The sequence below is a fragment of the Numida meleagris genome, chromosome 25, assembly GCF_002078875.1.
Source record: "Numida meleagris isolate 19003 breed g44 Domestic line chromosome 25, NumMel1.0, whole genome shotgun sequence".
In the NCBI taxonomy this organism is placed as follows: domain Eukaryota; kingdom Metazoa; phylum Chordata; class Aves; order Galliformes; family Numididae; genus Numida; species Numida meleagris.
The window spans coordinates 3,290,600-3,315,216 of NC_034433.1; the positions used below are offsets into that span (position 1 = coordinate 3,290,600).

The 24,617-nt window shown below is 54.6% G+C and overlaps 4 protein-coding genes across 14 annotated transcripts; all 4 read left to right on the top strand.

The window, feature by feature from the left end:
- Positions 34–966, top strand: G0S2 (G0/G1 switch 2). Its single transcript, XM_021377265.1, has 2 exons — positions 34–143; positions 358–966. Exon 2 carries the CDS (start codon positions 389–391, stop codon positions 692–694), a length of 306 nt encoding a protein of 101 aa, XP_021232940.1. The 5' UTR covers positions 34–143; positions 358–388; the 3' UTR covers positions 695–966.
- On the top strand, positions 5,000–9,897 carry HSD11B1 (hydroxysteroid 11-beta dehydrogenase 1). 2 transcript variants are annotated; one of them, XM_021377500.1, is made up of 6 exons: positions 5,000–5,566; positions 6,088–6,262; positions 6,794–6,905; positions 7,522–7,707; positions 8,397–8,540; positions 9,259–9,897. In XM_021377500.1, the coding sequence occupies exons 2-6, from the start codon at positions 6,134–6,136 to the stop codon at positions 9,477–9,479; spliced, it is 792 nt and encodes a 263-aa protein (XP_021233175.1). In that variant the 5' UTR covers positions 5,000–5,566; positions 6,088–6,133; the 3' UTR covers positions 9,480–9,897. The 2 variants fall into 2 exon arrangements, with proteins under 2 accessions (XP_021233175.1, XP_021233174.1); XM_021377499.1 differs by having other exon boundaries at positions 5,005–5,566; positions 6,132–6,262.
- On the top strand, positions 10,050–14,384 carry LOC110388207 (corticosteroid 11-beta-dehydrogenase isozyme 1-like). Its single transcript, XM_021377233.1, has 6 exons — positions 10,050–11,114; positions 11,498–11,628; positions 11,909–12,020; positions 12,133–12,318; positions 12,683–12,826; positions 12,903–14,384. The coding sequence occupies exons 1-6, from the start codon at positions 11,027–11,029 to the stop codon at positions 13,145–13,147; spliced, it is 906 nt and encodes a 301-aa protein (XP_021232908.1). The 5' UTR covers positions 10,050–11,026; the 3' UTR covers positions 13,148–14,384.
- TRAF3IP3 (TRAF3 interacting protein 3) lies at positions 14,251–24,507 on the top strand. Of its 10 annotated transcripts, none has more exons than XM_021377225.1 (16): positions 14,251–14,384; positions 15,874–16,123; positions 16,670–16,784; positions 16,953–17,004; positions 17,163–17,187; positions 17,577–17,606; positions 17,693–17,788; positions 20,679–20,750; positions 21,012–21,152; positions 21,366–21,503; positions 21,654–21,789; positions 22,036–22,098; positions 22,177–22,236; positions 22,751–22,899; positions 23,802–24,068; positions 24,237–24,507. In XM_021377225.1, the coding sequence occupies exons 2-16, from the start codon at positions 15,890–15,892 to the stop codon at positions 24,318–24,320; spliced, it is 1,662 nt and encodes a 553-aa protein (XP_021232900.1). In that variant the 5' UTR covers positions 14,251–14,384; positions 15,874–15,889; the 3' UTR covers positions 24,321–24,507. The 10 variants fall into 10 exon arrangements, 9 of the variants coding, with proteins under 9 accessions (XP_021232900.1, XP_021232898.1, XP_021232899.1 ...); XM_021377223.1 differs by having other exon boundaries at positions 14,269–14,384; positions 14,521–16,123; XM_021377224.1 differs by having other exon boundaries at positions 14,270–14,655.

Sequence of the window (24,617 nt, forward strand, 5' to 3'; positions counted from 1 at the left end):
GCACCGCACAGCCCCGCGGCACCGCCCGCCCCCGGCGCCGATATAAGGCGGCAGCAGCGGGCAGCGGGCAGAGCCGGGCGGAGCCGCGGGCAGCGCAGTGCGGAGAGAGGGAGCTGAGCACCGCAACCACAGCGCGGCCTCTGGTAAGGGGGAGAGCCGGGAGCGGTGCTGGGACAGCGCGGGGTGCGGGACTGGTCCTGGTCCTGGTCCTGGTCCTGGTCCTGTACCTGATCCTGGTCCTGAAGGCAGCCTCTGGCAGAAGCCAGAAATCTCCACTGGAACATCGTCGCAGGCGTCTGCTACGGAGCGAGCGCTGAGCTACACTGATGTGCCCCTCTCTCGCTCTTCTCTTTGCAGAGCAGACCTCTCCCTACGCTGCTGCGCAGAGATGGAAACCATGCACGAGCTGATCCCCTTCGCCAAGGAGATGCTCAGCCAGAAGCCCAGCAGGAAGATGGTGAAGCTGTACGTGCTGGGCAGCGTGCTGGCCTTCTTCGGCGTGGTCATCGGTCTGGTGGAGGCAGTGTGCAGCCCCTTCACCTCCGAAGGGAGGATAGGGGAGGAGGAGGAGAAGAGACCGACCCCGACGCGAGAGCCGGCGCTTCCTCGGAAGCCAGAGGATTTGGTGTTGGAGCAGAGCAAGAAGCCGGCGGTGGCGCAGCGGGGGCTGGTGACCAGGCAGCATGCATCCTAAGGGACCCGCTGCTCCCCGGAGCACACGGCTCTGCTGCCCCGATGTCCCTGGTGGTGGTTCCAGTGAGAAAGGCGAAGGTCTGGCTGGACGAGGAGACTGCGAGCGCAGGACTCGAAAGAAAGGAACGGTTTTATTTGCTGCTGTGCAGCAGTAGGAAAAAATACCTTTTGTTGGTATAAAAATGTGCAAGATGATGCACGGCGTGGTTTCTTATTTTTATTACGGATGCGTTTTACAACGTTTTGCAAAATCAATAAATATTTTATATGGTACCGGTGCTCTCTAGCTGCGTTCATTTCGAGGACAGGTTTGCAGATGGGTTTTGCTTGTGATGTGCAGGAGCCTCTGGCCCCTTGGTGAACAGCTGCGGGCGGTAACCCAACCTTCTCTGTAGAGCTCCTTCCCCCAGCCCAGCAGCTCAGGGCAGAGGGTTGGAGTTGCCCAACTCCAGCAGCAGCTGCCTTCCAAAAATGGGTCACTGTGTGGGGAGGAGTTGGCTCACAAGCCACATTCCCAAAGCTGGAGGTGAGAATGCACCTTCCGGGGTTATCCGGGTTTGATGGCATAGATTCAGGGCTCTGCCATGTCCACGTGTACCCAGAGCTGCTGAAAAACCCATCCATCCCCACAGCCCTTTAATAAGCTATGGGCACAGTGCAGCTACAAGCAATGCTCTGCTTTGACTGGGATCCTTCCTGAGCCTGCCACCTGATTGTGCACAGTGTTTGCTCTCCATGTGACCAATGGAAAAGCTGCTGCATGGGCAGACACAACAGCACATGGGAGCGGTAGAAACAGGGACCTGAGCTCTGCCAGCATCCTCAGAGAGCCTTCACCTATTTGAAACCCTCCTGGGGCTTAGTTCTGAGCACTACAGATTCTTGCTATGTCACTCATGTTAAACTCTGCAGAAAACTGAAGTGGAAAGATTCTGACCGTGCAACAAAGCAGTGGAAAAATCGTCCTTGACAGTCAGGGCAGGGGGAGAAAACCCCTCTGTTTGCTCAGTGTCAAAGGCAGTGGGGCAAGGATAGGGGCACGCGTAGAAACTGGGAGCCAAAAGCAAACAGTTGTTACAGACAGCAGGAGGGGCTGGAAAACAAAGCAGCACTGCCTGACACCCGCGACAAGCACACAGGTCCCCCCAGAGCTGCGAGACAGGATCAGAATCCAGACAGAATCCACACAGAACTTCTGCTCGGGCTTTGAACCAAGAGCAAAGTGCCTTTTCCTCGAGGGAAAAAAAAAAAAAGAGCAGAGTCCAACGAAAAAAAAAAAAAAAAGCCTTCGAGAATGATTTGATTTGGGCTTTAACCAAACCCTTTGGCCTCTGGCGAGGTGCTCTGACCCAGTGCCTCGCTGGCACCGATGGGAACTTTGAGGCCATGGAGGTCGCAGCCTGCAGCAGCCCCCAGGCCGGGCTCCGGTGTGGGGCGGGTTGTGTGTCCCCACGGCACAGCCAACAGAATGAGGTGGGTCACACCGAGATGAGGATCGCGCCTGTCCCGCTGTGCTGGGGCTCAGCTCGTGGTGCTCTCACACCGCGGCCCCGTCCCACTGCGTCCCGCTGGCCTCGCCGCCTCTCTGCCGTTATCCAGCCACGGGTTTATGAGCTTAAAGCAAAGAGGTTTGTGGCACAATCAAAATAGCTGCTCCTAAGGCAGCTCACGGGATTAGACAGCTAAAGCGCCGCGCCGGCGGTGCCGCAGCCGACTCGGTAAAGCCGTGCCCTGCTCCTGCCGCCCCATCTCTCTGCCGCCCTCCCTCCCTGCCTCCTGTCCCACACAATGCCCCCCCCAGCCCGTGGGGCCGAGCCACGCGCTGCCACCTCCACCACAGCTCTGGGCTTCAGCTGGGGCTGCAGATCAGGTGAGCATCGATGGCTGATGCACGACGACCGTAAAAAGTCCGATCTGAACTGTACGGTGACAAACTCAGCGCGCGTGGGAGATCAGTAGCCCATTAACATCACTGTAACGGTGATGAACGGCAGACTTGCCAAATGCAGCAGACCAAAGCGCTTCTGCAGACACCCCAGTCCTTTCCCCACAGCAAACCCCTCCAACAAGGCAGCTTCCAGCCCCACCCCTGAGCCCCTGTGCCCCCACCCGGGCACCAAATGGCACAACCCCCCCCCCCCGGCAGCACCTGCCACAACCACGTGCAATCAGCAAAACTCATCCACGTGGCCCAGGTGTGAATTGCAGGGGGATGTACCAGGGAGTAACCAAGCAGGATGCGTGCTGCACAGCCAGCGCTGCCAGGGCATCTGAGGCGAGTGGCTGTAGAAGCACAGGGAGCATCTAAGGCTGAGTTAAAGCCAAGCGTCGAGGGATAAGCTCTCGAGGAGAGCCACACGTTGCCCAAGGTGCGCGGCACATCGCCGGAGCCACCCGAGGTCGGTTTCTATCGCTCTCCTTCCTTTAGGACCTGTCTGAATGCAGTTCGCCCCGTCCTGTCGATCTGGTGCGTTAAGTCCTCGGGCAAATTGCAGCTGGCACAAGATCTGACGCCGATCTGCCTCTGCCATCCTGGCAGCGCCGCCGCAGGGATCTGATTTCAGCTCGGAGGCCCCTGTAGCACGGAGCTGGGCACCAGGAACACAGCAGCCCTCCTGCCCAGCCCATTGGCTTCAAGGGCACGAGCTGAATGTCTTCAGCACGCTCACCTGCTATTTGGAGTGTGGGCTCTGGATGTTTTGAGAGCTGCCAGGCTAAATTTAGGGGCCCAGATAAGGATATCAGCCTCTCCTACCCAACAGCAAGGGCATCTGGAACATGGAGAGTGGCCAAGGTGCAGCACCAAAGCAATGTATGGAGGCAGAAACTCCTGATTTGGTCATATGGGAAAAAAATAAAGGCAGTGCTTAGAATTGGCCCAAAGTGGACAGGATTTACTCTAAAACAGCAGTGAGTGCAAGCACAAAGTCAAACCAGGCTGTCCCACAGTCACCGCAGCTTGTAATGGGGACAACCCTATCTGTAAAGAAAGAAGAAAGATCTGCACTGGTGGTAAAGAATGCTGGGAGAGCTGAGTATAAGGAAGAGTCTTATGTCTACAAGATAAAGGAAAACGAGGGGAAAAGGAAAACAAGGGGAGAAGGAAAATCCTCTACATTTAATAAAGATTTGATAATGGGTTATAACCAGCCAAATATCCCTCAAAAAAAGGGGGGAAAAAAAAGCAGTATTCCAATTCTCTGAGTCCCTGCGGTGCATGCAGGAGCCTGCCTCACTCCCAGACCTGGAAAACACGGCTGCAAAGGGGCCGGGTGACGCAGGAGGGAGCAGGCAGGAGGGCTGGGATGGAGCTGCTCCCCTTGCCGTGCTCCCTGTGAAGGGCTTGGAGCAGCCTCGTGGGCTGAGTTCAGCGCCTGGGATCAGCAAATGCCTCTGCCGTCTCCCTGCCCTCCTCTCCCTTTCTTCACTCCCCGCCCTCCAGAAGAGGTGAAAAACAAGTTCTGAGGCAAAACAAACCCAGAAAAAGCTCTGAGTGGGAGTGAGGCGCAGCAGTGCCAGGTGACGGGGGGGGGGGGGGGGGAGGGAGGAAAAATCCCTGCGGGCAGCAGAGCGCAGCTGGGGTGGGGGCTCTGCTGGCACCGCAGCCCCCAGCAGCATCACACCCATGCGCAGAGCACCAAGGCTGGCAGCTATGGCTTACTGCAGCATCCTCGTGCTAAGTAATAACAGCAGATTAAAACAGCAGCTCCCCAACTCGCAGCACGGACAAGGCAGGGCTGAGGGGTTCGTTTTCTCAAGCCCAGGAGTGAGATGAGTGCCCCATGATTGCAACCCAAGTTCAAAGCGAAGGGATTCGGGAAGGGGCAGAGCTTGTGCAGCGCTGTTATCGGACCAAGCGTGGGTGAAGTGATTCTTATCGGGGGAAAGCTGGGTCTGAAGCAAAAGAGCAGAACTGGGAGCAGCGAGGCTGCAGGGAGCATACAGTGCCCACCTCCCACAGCAGAACCAGTGCTCTGCAGGGCAGCCCCCAGCCCCCAGCCCTCTCACACCAGCAGTGGCACTGGGTTTGCTGCTGCCTGGGCACAGCAAGGGAGCGGATGTGACGCGTTTTTTCTCTTGGACTGCATTCACTTCCAAGTAACAGCGAAGCTCCTGCAGCACTCCAAGCAGGCAGCACAAGGACGCTGACTTCTCTGCAGAAAACACAAGACGCAGCACTTGGCCGCAAACCTCTCGGTGCTCCCCTTGGAGATGGGGGTGCAGCCCTGAGTCGGGGGGGGGGGGGCGATGTCGGCTCAGCCCTCTCGGCCACCGCTCACAGGAGCAGGGTGAGGTGAAAAAGCAAACGCTGCCTCTGTGGTTTCCTCTGTGGGATGCAGAGATGCAGTGCCCTGCGTGGAAGGTCCTGTCCAGATGGGTGCTGCAGCTGCACGCACCCAGCGCCAGCAGGCATTAAAGAGGAGCCCCGGCCACCTGCAGCACGCTGCCTCTGATGTTCTCCGAGTGAAACTTGATGCTGTTCGGCAAGGACACACCTCTTCCAGGGTGTTGTGCAAAATTCTGCATTTTAACGTAGGGACAGGAAATATGAACAGAGCCGGGCAGAGCCCGCAGCAGCACCGCCGGTTAGGCCACAGCTCCCCGGCTCTGCGGGAGCAGAACCAAGTGTTTGCTTCTCTCATCAACCCCACTGTGACTTCCCAGTGCTTTGGGAGCCGTGGCTCCCACACTAATTGGTTTTGAAGGATTGGCATTGCTGCTGCCTTCGGGAGCAGCTCTGCAGAGGCTGTTTTCCTCCTTTCTCTTCCTGCTCCATTTCCTGCGATGGGTCTGTTGCAAAAGATTCTCATCCCCGTTTTGGGACTGGTTTTGGCCTTCTGTTTTTATGCGTCGAGGGAGAATTTCAAACCTGGTGAGTATCAAAAGGGAATCTGTCCTTAAGTAAAATATGAAAAGCCACATTGGAGCGTTTGGCACGGAAATGTGCAGAGGTTGGACCAAGCCTTTGTGGCAGGGCTGAGGACGGAGCGCAGTTTTAGCAGAGATCTGGACTCAGATGGAAGAAGCAACACGCAGCTCCCGGGGGAGCAGCGAGGCAGGGGCTCCTGAAGCAGAGAAGGCTTCGAGCACTTTGCAAACTCAAGTTTCCAGACATGGTTTCTAAATGTTGGATTTTAAGTTCTGCAGCATGCACTGACGGGGTGTTTTTCATGGCAGAATAGCTGGGGTGTTTGTAAGTTGCGTCCCGATGCGTGAAAAAGCTATTGAAGGAGCCAAGAACTGTGCTGCTAGGGTCAGTTCAAGCTGCAGCTGCTCCTGGGAACAGCTTTTCCAGGAGAGGGAGAGGATGTGCGGGACAGAGCACGAAGATCCGCATTCAGCTCGCCATTCACTGCTCCTTGAAGGCATTAGGGGACTTGATTTTCTTTCCAGACAGGGTTTGGATAAATTAAACCCCCCTGTGCCTTGGTCCCCAGAGATGCTGAGAGGGAAGCGCGTGATCGTCACCGGAGCCAGCGCCGGCATCGGGGAGCAGATGGCGTATCACCTGGCACGGATGGGAGCCCACGTCCTGGTCACGGCGCGGACGGAGGCGAAGCTGCAGCAAGTAAATGGCAAGCTGGGCACTCACACACGCACACACGCACACACGGGAAGGCCAACCTCACATTGCAGGCATATACGCAAACACGGGCGCACGGAGCTGCGGTGGCACAGACATCAAATCTGTGCTCTTCTGTTCACGGGTATGCAAAGTGATGCTCTCCGGGGCTCCTGCGTGCACAGAAGTCGCCCTCCTGCAGGCACGCACCGCTCGCCCCGCGACGTTTGAATTGCTCGGCGCAGTACGCGTCCCCGTACGCACAGGCTGCAGCACACACACACCCTCATTCCACTGCAGTGATCTATCAGCTCCCGCTCACCCTGCACACACGATTCCAGCACAGACCGCACCGATAAGGAGCCAAACCGCCTTGGGCCACGCATTCACCAAAGGAATAAGCTTCAAAGGGAACCCGAGAGATTCAGAGGCACCAAACACTCCCAGAAACCCCGCAGTGAGGTTTGGGGGCCTGGGCGTGTTTTGGTGAGCGCGGCCCCCAGCTTGCAGGGCCTGACGCACCGCGTTGCATCGCAGGTGGTGGAGCGGTGCCGGGCGCTGGGGGCCGGCTCGGCGCGGCTGGTCAGCGGCAGCATGGAGGACACGGCCACGGCCCGGCAGCTGGTGGAGGTGGCCGAGGCCGAACTGGGTACGTCCGCAGCTCCCCAGCACGCTGCTTTTTTTTGCTGTGCACAGGAAAAGCAAAAGAAGTGGGGATGGGAAGGGGTTTCCCCTAATTCTGCACCTCGCAGCTCAGCCTGCGTCGCCCCAGCAGAGCCTGAACTGCTCTCTGGATTTCACCCCTGTGCCCTCGTAACATCCTGTCCCGATATCACAATCCCGGGTTTCATCACTGCTGCTCCCAGGGGTGAAGCCATGCAGCAGCCTCGCTGTTGTGGTCATGGGTCATCGCTGCAGAACGGCAGCGCTCAGCTCGGTGCTGTCCCTCCCTTTCCCAAAACGGGCCCAGATAGCTCAGGAGTGATCTCCCTCGTGCAATGTTATTTGTGTATCTGACTAGGGGAAAAAAAGTCACAACAGCTCTTGTCTGGGATGAGTTAGATGAGCCCAGCATGTTTTTACTGGCAGCCACCATCAGGGCCGTCCAGAGATGGCAGGCCACAGCTCCGACCCAAAAAACCAACCCCAAATGACAGTGACCCCAAAACATTCTGGTTGCATCGGCTCTGCTGCCAGGAGAGGCTCCATCCTGCCCACAGCAGCCCTCTCCTACCCCAAACTAACGCCAGCTCCTCTGCTTCCAGGAGGCCTCGACATGCTGATCCTTAACCACGTCGGCAAGTCGTACTTCAATTACTTTGACGGGGACGTTGGGCACGTCCAGAAGCTCCTGGACATCAACTTCCTGAGCTACGTGGCCATGACGGTCTCTGCCCTGCCCATGCTGAAGCGGAGCGGGGGCAGCATCGTGGTGGTCTCCTCCATGGCGGGTGAGTGGGAGCGAGGTCTGGGACGTGGGATTCCACGGGCTGGTTTTCATAAGAAGCCCGGGCACCTCAGAGGAGCCAGAATTACTTAACACACCCAAAGCAGCCACAATCTCCAGGTCTTTTTCACATTTCTCAGCGTTCTGATGCAATCCCATTGCCCCACCTTGCTCCCTGAGGAGCCTGGTGATTAAACCCCACACCCAGCGCGGGGCTCAGCGGTGCAGCAGAGCTTGTGTAGCTCCAGTTCTACAAAGAAAAGGGGAAACGCTGTCATTTCTCGCTGCGCCGTTCCTCTGATGGTTCATTGTGGTTTGCTAGGTCAAGATCCTGCAAATGTTTGCAGAGCCTTTTCTAATAAATTTCTGCTAAGTCAGGAGATTAAATTAACAACAGCTGCAGCCCTCACGCTGCTGGCTGCTGGGGATCAGCTTCGCTCAGCACCCAGAGATTAAACTTTGCTCCGTGGCTGCTGCCTGCTGCTCGTACCTGAGCAGAGCCATGAGCAGTGCTGCTGGACTTCAGACCGTAACAGAGCTGCAGGCTTTGCAGTCCCCCTGCTCAGGTGCCAGGGTGACATTGCCCTAACAGTAAACTCCCTTTGGCTAAAATCCTTTATCTGATGAAGCGCAAAACAAAGGCTTATCTGGTGCAGCATTCCATGCTTTAATGGAACTTCACTCTGTGTCCAGGTAAAGTTGGGTTTCCCTTTACGGTCCCCTACTCTGCAACTAAGTTTGCCCTGGATGGATTTTTCAGCTCCCTGAGGCAGGAATTCAGCATCCAGAGCGTTAACGTTTCCATCACACTCTGCATCCTTGGCTTCATTGACACTGGTAAGCTCCATCCATTCCAACTGGCTGGCCAGGAACTGAGCATCACGCTCCCAGCTTCGTGCCCTCCCCTCCAGTGCCCCCACCTCCACTGCTGCTTTTCCTGCTGTAGTGAGAGTGAGTCCAGCATCGCCCCTGCTCTCAGCAGGCTCCTACCTCTCATCCACCAAAAAACAGTCTCAAGACTGATTTGTTCCCCTGCACTATACTCAGGTAGGATGTTAGGACAAATTTCTTCTTGGGAAGAGCGGTCAGGCTGCCACTGAGGCTGGGGAGTCGCTGTCCCCGGGGTGTTCAGAGCTGTGGAGATGTGGCACTGGGGGACACGGTCACAGTGGGGATGGGCTGGGGTTGGACTTGGGGATCTTAGAGGTCTGTTCCAACCTTCATGACGCTGTGGTTCTATGAAAATCAGCCACTGTGCACAGGCCAGGACAGCATAAAATTCAACGAGTTTAAGTGGCCGCGTATCTCCCATCAATCTCACCTGATGCAGCGAGCTACAGGAGCGCAAGCTCGCGATGCGAGCAACTTGAAGCTGCTTCTGTTTTCCCGTGCAAACACCTCACCTAACTGTAGCAATTTCTTCCCAAGTTCTGCCCCCCTCCCCAAACACACACACACACACAAATCAAACGAGGCAGCCTTCCTCAGCCCCCGGGGAGAGGACGAGCAGAGGGCAGCCCGAGCCCGACCGAAACCCCCTCTTGCTCCTCGACAGAGAACGCCATGCGTGCGGCATCCGACGTGCTCCTGATGTCCCCGGCCCCCAAAGAGGAGTGCGCCCTGGAGATCATCAAGGGGGGGGCCCTGCGCCAGCGCGAGGTTTACTACCGCTACGCCTCCACCAAGCTGCCGCTGCTGCTGCGGGACTGGGCCGCCGAGCTCCTGGACCTCCTGGTGCGGCAGCGCTACCGCCCCGAGCGGCTGCGGGCGACCTGAGCCGCGCCGAGCTCCGGGCGATGCCAGTGCCGGGCCGACAGCCGCCTCTGCTGGCCGCAGCCGTGCCTGCAGCCCTTACCTTCGCGTGAACCGCCTCGCCCGCACGGGAGCCGGCTGAGACCCCCGGCTGGGACCCCCGGCTGCGCTGCGGGAGCTGGCGATGCGCGTTTCCCGCAGGTGCGCCCGGTCGGACCCGTGCCCTTCCCTTAGACCCGGGATAAGCAGTAACTAACTGGTTATTAAACGCAGCTTACTAACCTTGCCGCTGTGTGCCCTGTGGAGTTTTGGTGTTGTTTTGTTTTTAATCTCCTCTTTCTCCGTTACTAAACGCTGCTGCAAATGGGGCGTCGTTCCGTTGACTTGCCCTCCTTCGATTATTGAATCTTGAATCTAATAAACCATTCTTCCATCTGAGGAATAACAGTCTAGCCTAGTTTTCATTTAGCTTAATTAGACCAAGCTCAATGCAAATCTATTCACCAAGCTAATTCTTTGGGGCACAGCTCCTTACACAGGCGCTAGCTGCAAAATGCCCCCCGGGCACACAGCGCTGCCTCGGCGTTGCCCTAAGCCATGAGCTCACTGCAAGGCACAGTGCTCGCTGAAGGCAAAACCTCAGCACAATCCTGCGGAATCCTGCACAGCTCCCCAGCACTGGTGCCCAACTGGTGCTTCCACCCAAAACCAGTGCCCACCCTTCCAATCGCTGCCTGCTGCAAGACAAAATGAGAACCCCCCCCCAAGGCCACTCCCCAGGATCATTTTGCTCCTCGCTTTCTAGAGGAAGCTGGGAGCTGTGCCTCAGTTCTCCTTATCCTGACACCTGCAGGGTGCACGGAGCAGGTTCTGCCCTTTGAATTGTCTCTTTGGGAAAACGATTTGTGAGGCCGTTTGCCATTTGCCCAAGCAGATGCTGAGCACTGACACAGAACACCTGTGAAAGCTGAAGGTCTTCATTGTTCACCTCTTGGCTCTTTACCTGCCTTTCACAGTCTGCCTTGCTGGGTTCAAGAGAGAGTGCAGTTCTGTGGGTCTAAGAGCCACCCAGGAGCTGTCAGCACTGCCCCAGTGGTGACATTACACAGCACGAGCACAAAAACCAGCAGCGTGGCCAGCCCTGTTCTGCCTGGTATCTGTATGAACCTGCATCACAGCGGTCACCACTGACCGACAAACCCTCGTGGCACCAGGGAGGAAGGGAAACTTGGGCTCAGTTTTAGATGTGAAGTGGAAGAGAGAAAGCTGAGAGGTCTACGCAGGGCTGTCCCAGCCCCACCAGCAGTCAGAACAACGCGCCCACGGCTCCATTGAGCAGCAGCTTCCCAGAGCGGCCTCACAAAATACCCTGGGCGTTGACGGGACAAGAAGGGTGCAGAGGGTCAGCCCAAAGTCCAGCACAACGCCCTCAATTAGGTTAATGTTTGCTGAACTGCAAGAAGCACAGAGGGAATAGGCACCAGCAGACCTGCGCAGGGCAGGGATCAGCTCAGAGCAGCCATCGCTCTCCCCAGCGACGCGTCTGCTCCCACCCGAGCGCCGGCAGAGGGATGGGGCTGCTCCTGAAGGTTCTCATCCCTTTGCTGGGCCTGGGGCTGGCCGTGTATTTTTACTCAGGACCTGGGAATTTCAATGAAGGTAAGTCATTGAAAACACACGCTTAGCACCAGGCACCCGGCCACGTGGGGGCCTCCAAAGCAGCTGAAGAGCTGGGTGCAGGAGGTGCGGGCGGTGGGAGCCCTCCTCCCCACGCAGGAGGAGCTCGTGGGGTTGCGTGTGGGTCTGCCAGGCTCACATTCTTGCTCTCGGCAAATGGATTTGTTTTGGAAACGTGCAGTTAACCGCTGTAAATATTTATTCATTTTCTTTGTCAACTCCTGCCAATTGCAGAGCAGCTCCACGCTGGGCCGGAGCCTGGCCGGGGGCTGCACCAGCAGCTGCATCCTGCAGCAGCACAGAGGAGCCGTGCACGGGGGTGTGTTACAAGCTGTGCACGGCCCTGAGCAATGCATCCTCTCCAGAGATGCTCCGGGGGAAGCGAGTGATCGTGACGGGAGCCAGCAGTGGCATTGGGGAGCAGATGGCGTATCACCTGGCGCGCATGGGGGCCCACGTGCTGCTCACGGCGCGGACGGAGGCCAAGCTGCAGAAGGTGGGCAGCAGGCACTGGGAGCACGGCTGTGATGCAGAGCCCCACAGGCAGGCGGGAGCTCAGATATCCGCTCATCCCATGCTCACAGGGACGCTAGATTCTGGGCACGCTCCCTAAGACACCACCACAAATTGTATTTTCAACGCTGACAGCACAGCATTTCTACCCCCGTGGGATTCAGCAGGGGAAATGTCCCTCTGAGCAATGTCCTCCCAGCAAAGGGAGGTGAGTTGTCAGCCACCCCCAAGACCTCTGCCAACGCCGCTCTCGCTGTCCCCAGGTAGTGGAGCACTGCCTGGATCTGGGTGCTGCATCCGCCCGCTACGTGAGCGGCTCCATGGAGAACACGGCCTTCGCTGAGGAGGTGGTGAAAGAGGCTGAGAACACCTGGGGTGCGTAGCAGGTGTCCACAGCCTGGGCCATATTTTAGGGCCACCCTGGCTGTCACAGTGCAGCCTTGGGCTGAGATGCTGCCTGCCAATAGCCAACACACTCTGCTTCCAGGAGGCCTTGACATGCTCATCCTGAACCACATCGGCCACAGCTTTTTTGACTTCTTCAACGGGGACGTGGATCACGTGCGGAAGCTCATGGAGACCAACTTCCTCAGCTATGTGGCCATGACCGTGTCAGCCCTGCCCATGCTGAAGGAGAGCGAGGGCAGCATCGTGGTGGTCTCATCCATTTCAGGTGAGCGCACAAGGGCCCATCTCTCCCTGCCATGTCCCTGTCTCGTGCCCTTCCTGCTCATCTCTGTGCATGCATTGCAGTCAGAGCTCTTCTGCAGGGTTACCTGCGTGACCACGCATCACACACGCATTTGCCATACAGGGGTATATATGCAGGAATACAAGAACAGCGTGGCCCGCAGCAAAGGTCCCTCATGCCGCCTGCTACGCTTTAAACATTCCTGCATTTCTTTCCTCCCTCAAGCATTTAAGATAGATTGCTCACACCCCAAAACTGCAGCTATGGGAAAGGCAGGGGCAGGTAGAGCCGTGCAGCCCTGTGCCCTCCCAGCACGGGTGAGCTCTGACCCAGTGCCTCTGCTCAGGTAAAGTCTCCTCCCCCTTCGCTGCTCCCTACTCTGCGACTAAGTTTGCCTTGGAAGGATTTTTCAGCTCCTTGAGGCAGGAATTCATCATCGAAAACGTCAACGTTTCCATCACGCTCTGCATCCTGGGCTATATTAACACAGGTAAGCTCGGCACCACCGAGGCTCACAGATAAAAACGTGGACCCGGTGCAACGCAGCTGTCCCTCTGCCACTGCAGAGAACGCGGTGCGGACGGTCTCGCACGTCATTAAGGAAGCACCAGCGCCCAAGGAGGAGTGCGCGCTGGAGATCATCCGGAGCGGGGCCCTGCGTCAGCGCGAGCTGCACTACCCTGCCAGCACCGTGACCACGATGCTGCTGCTGCGGGACCTGGCCCCCGAGCTGCTGGACAGCCTCATCAGGAGCAACATGCGGGTGGAAAACATCAAGAGGCCACCACCGCCCCAGGGCTCGGGGCATTAGCGCAGCTCTGAGCGGCCAACACTTTCCCATGGGCAGCGGTGCCTCCAGAAAAGCCCACCCCCGAGCAGCACTGAGGACATTTCTGGAGGCAGCGTGGCCGGGAACACAGGGCCCCTCCAGAGCTGCCTGCACAACACGGGTCACCAGGAGCCTATGACACAACACAGAAATGTCTTTTATTTATGCTGCCTGTCACTGGCTCCTCGTGGTCAAGAGGAGCAAGCAGCGGGGCTCCCCAGAAGGGCTCTGAAAGGCCAGAAATAGGAGCAGGCTGGGGATGCAGGGAAGCAGCACCTGGACCCCAGCTGCTCCATGCGCTTCTCTGCATCTCACCACATCCCTCTCAAAGGAGGGGTTAGTCAAAAAGTTATCGGTATGGAAGGCACCGGACCCGTGGAGAACAGCCTGGTGCTTCTGAAGGAAAGATGGTGGGATTCGGAGCGGCACCACGTGAAGATCCGCAGTGACCCAGTCGCAATTAAATATTTAAAAAAATAACAATAAAATTATTTAGATGGGGACTCGCGCAAGAGGATTATAAAGCAGAACTGCACGGGTTGAGCTCCGAGCTCCTTCTGGGCAGGGATTCCGGCCAACTCCCACGAACCACCCGACATAGGCAAACAGAGGGTCGTCAAACTGCAGCGGTTTTACCCCGTACCCTTACTTTGGAGCAATAAATCCTACATTACTTTGTGACATCTCTGGTTTGAATGTTGTTCCTCTTCCACTGGAGTACGTGCAGAGCCCCTCTCAGCGCGCAGCTGCTTAAACCCACCCCACTGCATGATTTGCATGAATGCAGCTTTCACTTCTCTAAGACCTTAATGAATTTCTGCCGTTCGTGACCTCACCCGAAATACACGTTTTTTTCCCCCTTTTCAATCTGCGAGAAGCCTTACAATAACAGCATTCCTCCACTTGCCTCAGTCTGGATTTCCCTACCCCCAAAGCAACCCGGAGCGATTCGGTCACCCGGTGCCGCCAGGACCAGCGCTCTGATAAGGGAGGTGACCACGGGGACGGGCAGCGGGAGCCGCTGGCACCCCGAGATAACCCCGCACCCCGCGCTGCGCGAGCAGGACAGGAACCGGGGCTCGGGCTGCGGCCCCAACGCTTCCTGTTCGACAGAACGGAGCACAGCGAGGCGGCAGCAGCACGAAGCCGCGGGCACACGGAGGACAGAGCTTGTGCCCTGCAGCCCCGCGCTCACCCAGCCGCAGCGGGGCACAGCCAGGTGAGTGCCCGCAGCCCCAGCGCTGCCCCGCTCACCGCCCAATTTCTTCCCCTTTTCCACCCCTTCAGGATGGACACGGGGAGGCGGTAACATGAACCGGCACGAAACGTTTTTTGTTGTTTGTTTTCCCTCGAAGCAAAAAAAACGCAACAGGTTGGAAAGCAAAGATAAAGGACACGGTTGGTAATTAGAGAGGGTAGCTTCGGGCAGCGGCAGAAGGTTAGGAGGTATTCGCTCACCAAGCAGGCCTCAACGCTTTGCTCAGCTCGGGGTGAGTAATGGACCGTGTGTCTCCTTAAGCCTTACCTTGCTTTAAAGCAACTTCTGGTTAACCGAGGTGCTGCAAGGCGGCCTGAGGGATGCTCAGCTGGGCAGCGAGTCCTGCACGCTGCAGGTGGGAGCGGGGCCCCCGGGGGTGAGTGAGCACCGAGCAGCACAGCCGAGGCCTGGCAGCACCGTGCACGTAGGCCACTCCGAGCAGTCAGAAAACCAAATTGGAAAGTGCTTTTATCACATCCCGAAGGGTTCCGAGCAGGTTTGCCTGCAGAAAGGTGTTTTGTCCTATGCTATGGAGCTCGACTCTGGCCTCAGGCGCTCACTGCACAAGGACTGTGCAATGCACAATGCTCAGTGCAGAGCTGCTCGCCTGACCATGCCTTCAGGACAAAGGGAAGCACGGAGGGGAAAGGCCATGGATGAGCACAACAGTGTCATTATGGTATGGATAATTACGCATGGATATAACCTGCTCAGCCTCTTGTAGCCCCAGACCCCCTTCTGCTGGAAGTGCATCGCAGTAAGAACCACCCAAAAAGTGGAACACTGCTGGGATCGCTCAGTAAGCATCAGCTAAAATTAGAGATGGATGCTTCAGAAGCTGTTGGAAGCTTCACAGAATGGGACACTCAGACAAACACAGAGCACAGGGAGTGCCACCCATCCCTCGGAAGCACCGGATCACCCAGCCCCACGCCCAGCTCCATGCTGCAGCAGTGCTGTGGTTTGCAGGCGCTTCCTCTGCCCCACACAGGAACAGCGTGCTGGCTGGTGGCAGGGCCAGACCAAAGGGGCAGGCTCAGTGCAGACTAACAAGGAAATAACATGGAAATGTTATATACGTAAATGGGTTTTTACTTGCTCACATTTTTTCCCCCATTAGACTCGATGACTTCCTAATTGCTTGAGACAGAATGAGACCAACGAAGTTTTGTTGGCGGTGGTGGTGTTTTTGACAAAGAAACTCGCCCTGCAGACGTGCACGGTGCAATAGTGCAGGTGCCCACCTGGTTCAGGCCACAGGACACCCCCAAAAGACAAAGCGGAGGTGGAATTTGTGCCTGAGGCAAAGTGGTACCAGAGCCCCTGCTCCCCGCAGCCCTGGGTCAGCACCCACCCCACCGAGCAGCAAACACAGCGTGGGATGGTTTATGTTGTCAGCTCACAGACAGCACGTCCCTCCACGAACACCACCACCCCTTGGTTTTGGCAGGACGCGGGGCCCCGCCATGATCAGCCCCCCAGAACGGGCCCGGCCGCGGCGCACGGGCGAGAGCTACGAGGAGAAGTGTGAGCGGCGGCAGGAGACGCGCGAGGCCCTGCGGCGCCGCGGCCACGCACCCAGCGCCCGGCGGCCAGGCCGTGCCGAGGAACAACCGCAGAGCCCACGGCAGCGCGAGTTCCTGCGCAGGCGGAACCTGGGGGGCACCGCCGGGGAGCCCGGCGCACCCGTCCTGCTCCAGGTAACGCTCCACCCCCACCGCAAAGTGGCTGTGCACCCACAAAACTGCATTTGTTGATGGGCTGCAGTCAGCCGAGGGCAAACCGCGTCTCCTCCGTCGCAGCATGCTGCTTCCTGTTTTCTAAGCTAAATGTGAATCAAATAGAGAGCTGCTGCCATTCCTCCAAGTGCATCCCCATGTCCTGTCTGCTAAATTAGTTTTGCACTTCCATAATTATTTTTCCCCCCAGTGAAAACTGCGCTGTAAGCAGCTGGGTTCCTTCCATCACCCTCCCTGCTAGCAGGAACAAAGATGCTCTGCTCCACGCTGCCTGTCCTGGAGCCTCAGACCTGCAGAAAGGCGCAATGCACAACACCCAGCAGCCAGACAGATTTCCTTCTAGACTTGTATCCTGTGCAAAACGAATAGCAGATGCCATGGGAACAGCTGTGCCCTCTGCACTCCTCTCTGCTCTTCCCCCACCATCGGAGGGGGCAAAGCTGGACCCAGCTGCAGCCCCCTGCCCCTTGTTTCACAGACCCTGACATGAGCCACTTCTCATTGCAGCGCCCGTGGAGTCACCCCGTGTGCCCATCCACGCTCCCCCCACTTCGGCCCAGCAGTCCTCCAGGCATTGTGGCAGAAGCCATCCCTGGGCCACACATCTCCACCAACACCCGAGGTAGGTGAGGGGCACTTGGTGGCCTTTCTTCCCCTGAGCACCACAGCTCCATGTCCCCGCTGCTCCTGGATACAGTTGCTCCCCATCAGTGCCACTCAGCAGAGCTCCCCACATGCACAGAGAGGAGCTTTGGGGCCCCAGGTGCATCCTCTCACTTTGTTTTCACAGGAACGCAAACTCCTGCAAGCACGAGGGTGAAGGACTCGGGCCAGCAGACAGAGTAAGCCCTGCTCCCCCCAGCACAACCCAGCCATGCCCACTCCCTGCTGCCATAACACACAGCCTGCAGACACCCGCACTGCGCGGGGAGAGCTGGGCTCTGGGCTGCTGCAAGAGCCTGCATTCACCTCACCAGTGTACTCTCTTTTTCCATTTCAGCTGCGGAAATACAGTTTTCAGTAAGGTAAGCAAAATATACACAGCAACTGGTGCAATAGCACAGTTCCTAAAATCCCTTACCAGAGCTCTAGCTAGTGCTCTACTTCTCTGATTTCACAAATAATGGCAATGGTGCTGCAGGTAAGACAGGCACTCCTCTTCCACGGGCATCCATGGTGTTCATTCAGGAGCTGCCATGATTTCAGGTGCAGTGTGCCATGACTACAGACAGCATTTCCAATTCCCTAAGAACCAACCTCCCCACGATGGGACTGGCCCTCCCCGTGTGCCTGAATTCCTGTTCCCACCGTTACCTCCAACTGATTTTAAAGTGTTTCGATGTTGTAGCCCATCTAGTATTTGTTTGTGATCTGAAACAACCCTGTGGTCTGAAATACTTCCCCTTTCCTGCAGGAAATCGTGCAGCTCTCCAGCTACCTGAAGGTAGGCACCATGCACCGCGAGCGGCCCCGGAGCGAGAACAACCACATGTTTTTATCATTATCAGACCAAGGGCTGCTTCCCCGCAGGAGGCCCTGCACCGTGAGCTGCTGCTCAAGCAGAAGATGGTGATCCTGCAGGAGCTGCTCGCCACACTGCTGCACGCCTCTGAGAAATCCTGGCAGGTACAGGCAGCTGGGGGCTTTGCCATGGGGCAGGGACAGGCAGACTGCGCGGTCACAGCCCCACGCATCTCGCTTTTCTGAGTCCTAGCATAGCACTTTGGGGATGCTACCCATCCAGCACTATCTGGAAGACAAAGTACTTCTTTTCTTGCTCTCCCCTTTCTGTTTAGGGCAGGTTGAATGCAAACAGAGAAAGAAGTTAAGGGGACTCATGCTTGAAATTTCTCCCTCTGTCCTTATCAGGAGGTAAAGTGGAGGTGGTGCATTTTAGGGATCATTCTGTGGGGACATATGAAGCGCTTTATGTAGGGTTATTAAATCAAACGTTAATACACAGTTCATCATACCATCAGAAAAAAAATGGTTTGAAAGTTCTGTTGGGGCATACAAGCAGCGATAGGGTGAGATAGTATAAAAAAAAAGTGTTAGATGTACTGTGGTTAGAAGCTTCCGCCTTCGCTTGCTTCTTCAAATATAATGCAGGAGGAAAAAACACCGACACGCTGCATGAAGTAGCCATGAAACCTCAGATTAGAAACAGGTGGGTGCACTTTGCTTCTTGCTGTCTCTGCTGAAGAAGGGAGGCTTCCCTCTGCCTTTCGGGGACTACAAATTAAATTAACTTGCTGCTGGCATTGCAGGCACAGGGCAAAGCGGGCAGCACTGCACGGGGAGGGGGTCGGGGGCTGCTCCATGGATGGGTTTGGATGCTCCTTGTGTGCTGTGGCAGCTTTTAATTCCTCTCAGTATTTGGGGTTTCAAAGACCTGGCACTGCAGTACACAGGTGACCTGGCAGCAGCTCTTGAAATGGTCACAGAGTCATTTAAGGGGATGCTCGTGGACGCTTCTAGTTTGAAGGAGCAGGCGTGCGCTGTGCAGGAGGATGGGAGCACTGCAATGCTGTGGGGATCAGTCCCCCAGCTCCCCCCCCATGCTTTTACCTCCAGGATGGAGACTGTCCTGCCACAGCTCTGGCACTCAGCTCCTGTTTGTTGTAAAATTGATGGATTTAAAAGCACTGGCAGGTGCAGGAAGCTCCTATGTCTATTACGAGTAAATTATTTTAGAGCTGTTCTCTTCTTAAAGATTATTTCTTTAATACATTTGCTTCCTTTCCTGCCTTCTGAAGTTGAGCTCGACTCTTGGAAGTGCCTTACAGCCCTGTAGAGTCTAAGCTCTGTCACATCCCGTGCTTTACTGTGACTTTACGGACTCATTTTCCTGGCACAAGCATTGTGCTTGGGCAAACTGGAAGCCCTCCAGAAAAAGCAATTATTGCTTTACACCAGCTATTCCAAATGGCTCACAAAGGAGTATCGTAAACAGTTCATCAGCCTCAGGACAACCACAGCTGCCAGCCAAGAAGAATTTTAAAGGCACTGAAGTGCCACAGCCATAGAGAAATGGGTTTTCAAGCAGAAGGGTTTTCAAGCAAAGAGTTTGGAGCTGCTCAGCCTGGTAACTTCAGAGCTGAGGATGAGGCTATCAAGGATTCTAATCCAGTGTCTAAAAGAGTGGCCACTTTTTTAACCTGTTTGCCCCAGCCCTCTCCTCTACCTGGAGCTTTGCCCCTGGGCTCTTGTGCCAGGACACCGAGTGATGTTCAAAAACAGCATCACCAGAGACACCGTGGAGGAGAGGAAAAACCATCTGACAGCGATAGCTGTAGGGTTTGACTGTTGCGTGGTGGTTTGCTTTTGTTGTTTGTTTGATTTTTTTTTTGTGTGATGCTTTTTTTTTATTATTATTTTAAACCAACCCCTTTCATGTCAATAATCATCAGCACAAGGGCTTGGCCAGGAAGAGCTCACGTAACTGTTCTGGTCAGAAGCACAACTACTGCTGCCCTCCCACGTATCCGCACAAACCCACACGGTCTGGTAGCAGGCAGCTTATTCCCTTTAGGGAAATCTCAATACCGTATGTTCTTCTGCCAACTTATAAGCTGCATCTCCATAAAAGCAGCCTGCCAGCATATTTCTGTTTTATAGCGTAGGAAGGGGCCGCTGCTCCCCTGCCCTGTGACTTTGCACAGTGCACAACAGCTGTGCAACACCACTGCCCTCCTTTGTGAGCTTCCGCAGACAACAGAACAAATGAACTGCGGAGGGAAGTCAGGCATAATATTTCACATTTTAAAATGCTTTTCAATATGCCACCTACTTTCTAAGGGGACATAGACCTCAGGCTATTTTTGTACTGACAACCAAACTGGGAAGCTTTATTCTTTGGGACTGTACACTTACTCCTGTGCCAATTTAAACACTGCTAAGACACCAGAGAGTCAGGTTTGGCTTGGGTCTGACAGCTCTTCCCAGAACATCAAGGAGCTGCTTATTCAGAGGCCCAGCTTCAAACACCAGCAAGCAGAGATGATAACGATGCTCTCAGTATCAGTAGTGAAAAAACAGCACATGCAAACTCTGCTAGAAATTTTATCTGAATTTGCATGCAGTCTGGTTTCACAAAACCTGAGTAAAGAGCCTAACAAACACCGAGATGATAACAGGAAAAAATGAATCCTTCTTATTGTCATCCATCCCACTACCTGGCTGCTCAGCATCGCAATGCAGACCTGACCCGTTCCCCAGGCAAACTCTGGGGTGAGAGCTGGGCACTGCAGGCTCCATCTGCTGGGACTTGCAGCCCTGGGGCCAGGCAGCAGCTCTGCCTCAAGAGAGGTCTCCACGTGTAAAGGTTTAACTTCCCTCACAATCCACTCATCCCGAGACTGAAGGCTTATTGGAACTCTAAGCACTGAAAATGCTTTGACCAAATTTAACCACAGTATTACAGAAGAAAATGAACAAAATACAAGCTAACAAAGCACTGGAGGCAGAACGTGTAAATTGAGATTACACACATTGGTCCAATTGTTTTTTTCCCCAGGGTCAGCTGAATGAAGATAAACTCAAGTGTAAACTGAGGGCCCTGGAGAATCAGCTGCAGGCCTGCACGCAGGTAAGGTCTGATTCTCTGAGCAACAAGCATGGGTGAAGAAAGGCATGAAAAACTGAATCATGTAATTGGGTCAGGTCTCAGTTTCTAGAGTAATCTGATTAGATTCAGATCTGAAAAGTATTTTTCCTCTTTGCTGAAGCAATGTTTCACAGCAAATTAGCAGTTGCTTTTACACAGTGTGGATTTGCTAATATTCAGGCTTAGCAAGATTAGGAATGTGTCTGATATAACCCCTCAAGCACTCTAATTCTTCCTTTAAAGAGTTACTCAAAGGAGTGTGTGAAGAAGATCCTGATAGAGATGGAGGACCAGAAGCAAACCTACGAGCAGAAGGCAAAGGAGGCTCTGCAGAAAATGCTTGAGGACAAACTCCAAGCAGAGCAGCAGCTGCAAAACTCTCAGGTAAGAAACACGTTTTACACCTGGCTTTGCTTTAATCTTATCCTGTCCCCTTATTTCAGGGAAAGGTGACAACCAGTTCAGCATTTGCAAAGATGCAAAGTCACTTTTTTTTTTTTTAAAGCTACCACTCAAAGTCCAAAGGTAGTAACAACCTGTGCCCATTTCGTGCTGTTTTTAATAACCTGAAGTGGGGCTCATATCTGCTTCCCCCAGAGGTGCCTGGCAGTGACGAGGGAGGACCTTGCCCTCTGGAAGGAGCACTACACCATGCTCAAATCTGAGTGGGCCCAGATGGCCAAGGCACACAGCGAGCTCAAGAGCAACCTCCACACTATGCAAAGCCAGCTGCAGGTACATCAGACCCCTGTGGGAGCAGCACCGTGGCCCAAGGGAGCCCACGCTTTCTGATTTGCAAACAGCCCACAGGCTGAGATCATTTGATACAAAAGCCCTTTGGTGACGTGCTATTACTGCACACGCAATCCTTGCTTCTCACCACAGAACATGGCTGCACAGAACGAGGAGCTCTGCCAGGCCCTGGACCTCCTGCAGAATGAGCACGCTGAGCTCCAACAGCACGCTGACACCCTGCAGCAGGACAACCAGCTCCAAGCTAAGCACATCCACAACATCGAAGGTACCGCTCCTCCAGGGAAGGGCAGAGAGCAACGAGATAATCTGAAAGCCCTGGTCCTTGGAGCCTAGCACACCCAAAGCAACCTCTATCTGAATGCATTGCACGCCTCAGCTAGCAGAGAGCCTCTGGTTTCCAAGGGGTCCCAAATTAAAGATTTTAAAGGGTTTCAGAAGGAAGGGTGGAATGGGAAACTTCCATACCTGCATACAGATACTTGCATGAACACTGGTTTTCTTATTAATTCAGGTAAATTGCAAAAAGAGCAAAATCAGAAGCTAATACTGGAGGCAAGAATCAGCCACTTGCAGAGTGAGTAACACAAAGAAGTGCAATGTGAAAACTCTGCATTACCATTGTAGTGGTGACAGTGACTTGTTTTGTCCCCAGACCTGATGCAGAACCAGACCAACGAGCAGAAAACACAGGAAGCGATGGTGCAAAGGAAAGGTCAGCAAACTTTCTAACTCCAACCTAGCTCTCCTCTAATGACATGGGAACGTTAGAAGTGACTCCAGAAGAAGTCTGTATTTCTTTAGAATAAAGGATTATATTAAAACTATGCAAAACTAGTTTTTATATTTTGGTAGTTAACATTAAAATGCAAGTGTATTTATGAGGCAGATACTTTACAAAAAGTAAATGGACTTCATTCCAAGTTCTATATCAGTGGCTATGCCAACAAAAAAAACCAATCCAATTTGTAGCTGCAATTACAGCTGCACTTAAAGAAAGCAATAAAAGAAACTTAAACTCCCTCTCCCTTCCACTGCTGGTAACTGCTTGGAAGCATTCCTCTACAGACGATCAGCTTGCATCTACAGGAGAGGCAAGCCTGTGACAACTGAGCTCCTCTCTGTGCATAGCTTGCAAATATTATCTTTAAACTGCGCTGAGTAGAGAAGATACAAAGCAAACTGGAGGCCAAGATGTGCTTCTCACCAGCAGCCCAACTGTTTTCTAGATCAGGTTTTCACCACGCAGACCCCACCTCTCACTCCTGCCACGGAAACGCAAAATTCTCTGTCAGAGCATCCCAAGGAGAAGGCAGAAGAAAGCCTGAGGGATGAGATGCAGAAAAGGACATCCCAGCTTACAGCAAAGGAGAACGAGGTGAGGAAGTCACTGCTGGGACAGATCAACCCTGTTAGGGATTGAGGTGCCTTTTAGGAGTTCTCAGGAGTAGAGGAAAGCAGCAAGTTAAAGCTACTGGAAGCAGACAGAGCTGCAGGCTGCACCTCGTACCCACCACAAGGAGTTTCTCTGCTTTATTTCTGTTCTGATACCAGCCTCAGATGAAGCCCACAGCATGTGTAGACAGAGACAGGGCACCAAGCAACCATGCTTAGAGCCACTGCTTCAGGCAAACCCATTTCTGCTCCCAGGAAAAAGATAAAGCCACTCTTCTAAAGCCAAAGCCTTAAGCATAAAGGAAGCATGGGAGGACTCATAAATTACAGGAAGGTCTGCAAATAACAACAAAAAAAACCCAGTAACATCTGACAAAAAAAAAAAACCCTCAGTTTTCTGACCCTCTGCAAGGTGCTTAACACATAAGCACTATTCCAAGACATATAACCAGTAGCACAAACTGCACCCTCTGCACACTAACAGCCTCACACATCTTACTGCAGAACTCAGAAAACAGGGACTTATACAAATAATATCTATGACTTACCTATAGCTGAGAAACACACCAAAAGCTGTTCCATTAACTACCTCCAGAACTGTACCCACATCAGCTGGGGAAGGAACTTAGCTGAGTGTAATCACAGCAAAAGGGAACAGCTGTGAGTGCCACCTGCATCAGCTCACAGAGAAAGACATGAACCCCTGCCATGATTTTACACCCCATGACTTCCTCATGACCTGTGTGTAGTCAGAAGAAATGGTTATTTTTTCTCTCTCACGCAATGCTAAAGATGGCAGCAGAAGCAAGCAGATCACAGGACAGGAACAGCCAGGGCACTGCTTGGGCCCCCACCTAACACTGAAATCTGCTCTGTCCCATGTAGGTATGTATGGGCACACGAGCAGCAGAAGGGCAAATCCCCCCTCGCCACACTGCCCACACACAGGTGAAGCACTATGGCTGCTGTGGGAGTCCTGCTAGTGCCGGGGTGCCTGAAACCACAGGGCTCCCTCCCACTGACTCCTGCCTCTGTCTCACCCAGTGCCAGGAGCTGCGTGCGGAACTGGAGGCGCTGAGCGAGGAGTACCGCTGCTGCCTGAGCTCCCTGCGCCAGTGCCGCCAGGAGCTCAACCAGAGCCAGATGGTGAAGGTGGGACCGACCCTCGCCCCTTCCCTGTGGCAGCTGCACATTGCTCTGGGAAACACTCGCTCCTTTATTTGGGGCAGTGTGGAAGGATGAGCAGCACGCCTGCTAGGAATGGGATGAGAGGTTTCTTTCCCCCGTCATCTCCTGGTTACACTTTGCTTCTTTTTGCAGAGACAACGCAGTAACTGGCTCCCTCTTCTGCTGGCAGTGATAGCAGTGGCCACAGCTGCTGTGCTAGCCAACTACAGACAGTGAGCAGCTCCTCAGTGACCTCCATGCAGAACTGACTCCTGACCTGCTGGCAGCAACCTGCCCTCACTGCAGTGCACCTCCTGCCACTCCTTGCCTGCTTCATACCCCGAGCTGGTCTCAGCCAGACAAACTGACATGGCTCCAATAAACAAGGGGAGATCACCCTTCTCTTCCCTGTGTTGGTCTTCAACTGAGGGTTGCAATGCTTGATCCCTCCACAAAGCCGTTCAAATGGCGTCTCTTGGGCTCACGGAGACAGCAGGGACTGTCCGACCCATGCATTTGGAAGCCAAGCTGTAT

What these genes read in the sequence shown, in the direction of transcription:
- G0S2 (XM_021377265.1), top strand. Translation starts at nt 389, where the DNA reads ATGGAAACCATGCACGAGCTGATCCCCTTCGCCAAGGAGATGCTCAGC.
- HSD11B1 (XM_021377499.1), top strand. Translation starts at nt 5,479, where the DNA reads ATGGGTCTGTTGCAAAAGATTCTCATCCCCGTTTTGGGACTGGTTTTG. An exon ending in CGGAGGCGAAGCTGCAGCAA is followed by an intron (nt 6,263 to 6,793) that starts GTAAATGGCAAG and finishes GTTGCATCGCAG; the next exon opens with GTGGTGGAGCGGTGCCGGGC. An exon ending in GGTGGTCTCCTCCATGGCGG is followed by an intron (nt 7,708 to 8,396) that starts GTGAGTGGGAGC and finishes CTCTGTGTCCAG; the next exon opens with GTAAAGTTGGGTTTCCCTTT.
- LOC110388207 (XM_021377233.1), top strand. Translation starts at nt 11,027, where the DNA reads ATGGGGCTGCTCCTGAAGGTTCTCATCCCTTTGCTGGGCCTGGGGCTG. An exon ending in CGGAGGCCAAGCTGCAGAAG is followed by an intron (nt 11,629 to 11,908) that starts GTGGGCAGCAGG and finishes CGCTGTCCCCAG; the next exon opens with GTAGTGGAGCACTGCCTGGA. An exon ending in AGAGGCTGAGAACACCTGGG is followed by an intron (nt 12,021 to 12,132) that starts GTGCGTAGCAGG and finishes CTCTGCTTCCAG; the next exon opens with GAGGCCTTGACATGCTCATC.
- TRAF3IP3 (XM_021377223.1), top strand. Translation starts at nt 15,812, where the DNA reads ATGTTGTCAGCTCACAGACAGCACGTCCCTCCACGAACACCACCACCC. An exon ending in AGCTCTCCAGCTACCTGAAG is followed by an intron (nt 17,607 to 17,692) that starts GTAGGCACCATG and finishes GCTTCCCCGCAG; the next exon opens with GAGGCCCTGCACCGTGAGCT. An exon ending in AGCTGCAGGCCTGCACGCAG is followed by an intron (nt 20,751 to 21,011) that starts GTAAGGTCTGAT and finishes CTTCCTTTAAAG; the next exon opens with AGTTACTCAAAGGAGTGTGT.